Source organism: Colobus angolensis, unplaced genomic scaffold (assembly GCF_000951035.1).
Source record: "Colobus angolensis palliatus isolate OR3802 unplaced genomic scaffold, Cang.pa_1.0 Scaffold21, whole genome shotgun sequence".
In the NCBI taxonomy this organism is placed as follows: domain Eukaryota; kingdom Metazoa; phylum Chordata; class Mammalia; order Primates; family Cercopithecidae; genus Colobus; species Colobus angolensis.
The window spans coordinates 6,218,150-6,219,767 of NW_012115266.1; the positions used below are offsets into that span (position 1 = coordinate 6,218,150).

General features: G+C 57.3%; 1 protein-coding gene across 1 annotated transcript in view; it reads right to left on the reverse strand.

The window, feature by feature from the left end:
- Positions 1-1,318, reverse strand: part of LOC105512225 (cytochrome c oxidase subunit 8A, mitochondrial) — a 2,317-nt gene extending 999 nt beyond the window's left edge. The window contains exon 1 of the mRNA XM_011942613.1: positions 1,094-1,318. Within this exon, the coding sequence (XP_011798003.1) occupies positions 1,094-1,207 (114 nt within the window). The 5' untranslated portion in view covers positions 1,208-1,318. The remainder of the gene's footprint in view (positions 1-1,093) is intronic.
- Between the last annotated feature and the right edge of the window lie 300 nt (positions 1,319-1,618).

A 1,618-nucleotide genomic window follows, 5' to 3' on the forward strand; every position in this document is an offset into this window, starting at 1 on the left:
GGATTACAGGCATGAGCCACTGTGCCCGGCCTGAAACCTGTTTTAAAGCTGGTCTGGGGCGGGCATGGTGGCTCACGCCTGTAATCCCAGCAATTTGGAAAGCCAAGGCGGGCGGATCACAAGATCAGGAGTTAGAGACCAGCCTGGCCAACATGGTGAAACCCCGTCTCTACTAAAACTACAAAAAATTAGCCGGGAGTGGTGGTGGGCGCCCGTAATCTCAGCTACTCGGGAGGCTGAGGCAGGAGAATCGCTTGAACCCGGGAGGCGGAGGTTGCAGTGAGCCAAGATCGCACCACTGCACTCCAACCTGGGCGATAGAGCGAGGCTCCGTCTCAAAACAAACAAACAAAAAAAGCAAAGCTTGTTTGTTAACACCCAGGATCCTTGCATGGACCAGTAACTCCAAAACTGTACCTATGATTCCTTGCCTTAAAACCCCCTCCCAGGCCGGGCGCGGTGGCTCACGCCTGGTAAGCCCAGCACTTTCAGAGGTTGAGGGAGGCGGATCAAGAGATAGAAACCATCCTGGCCAACATGGTGAAACCCCGTCTCTACTAAATATACAAAATTCAGCTGGGCACGGTGGCGCGTGCCTGTAGTCCCAGCTATTCGGGAGGCTGAGGCAGGAGAATCGCTTGAACCCGGGAGGCAGAGGTTACAGTGAGCCGAGATCGCGCCAATGCACTCCAGTCTGGCAACAGAGCGAGACCCCGTCTCAAAATAAATAAATAAAATAAAATGCCACTAACAACCATTATCGTCGCTGACAGCGTCAGGCATCCCCCAATGAACCAATAAGAAAATGGGCTCGAGGCAGTGCAGCGAGGAGGCGACAGGGGAGGGAGGGCCTGACAGGGCCTGACTCGAGATCCTGGGGCTGTGGGGAAAGACCTAACGCCGACAGCCCCGACTGTCGCCCGGGCACTGTCCCCGTCGTTCGCGCCCTCCAGACATGCCCAAACCAGCAATGCTGCTCTCCGCTATGCTGCGGGGCGCGGGGTGCGGGGCATTCTCAGGACCGCCTGAGGTCAGCAAGGCAGAAGGGGCAAGCCCACGGCGCCTCCCGTGCTCTTCCCGGCCAGTTCCTCACCATGATCCCAAGCTCCTCCTCCGGCGGCATCGAATGGATCTTGGCGCGCGGCACTGGGAGCCGCCGGGCCGAGCCTGTCAAGCCCCGCAGCAGCAGGGACGTCAGGACGGACATGATGACACGGAGTACACTACAAAAAGCGGTCAGCCGTAGCCCAAGGTCAGCAAGCCAAAATGGCTGCGCCGGCCGGAAGTTCCGGCATTGGGGAGGCTGGGAAAGGGCGGCCCGGAAGTCTCTCGGAAATGACGCAAGAACACACCTCCTACCGCCCTTGGCAGTTTTTGGCGCGTTCCTCGAAACAGCCAATTGACACCTTCCTACCGCTATGGGCGGAGCACAAAAGGGCTCTTCTTCTGGTTCTGTTCCTCCTCCAAGGCCTATACTTGTGAGTGACATCTCGGTTCACCCAATCATGTACGCGAGAAGCCTAAACTGTTCTTGACTCCTCCCTCCATTCATACTGTTAAATTTCTCTCTATTCGGGCCGGGTGTGGTGGCACACGCCTGTAATCTCAGCACTTTTGG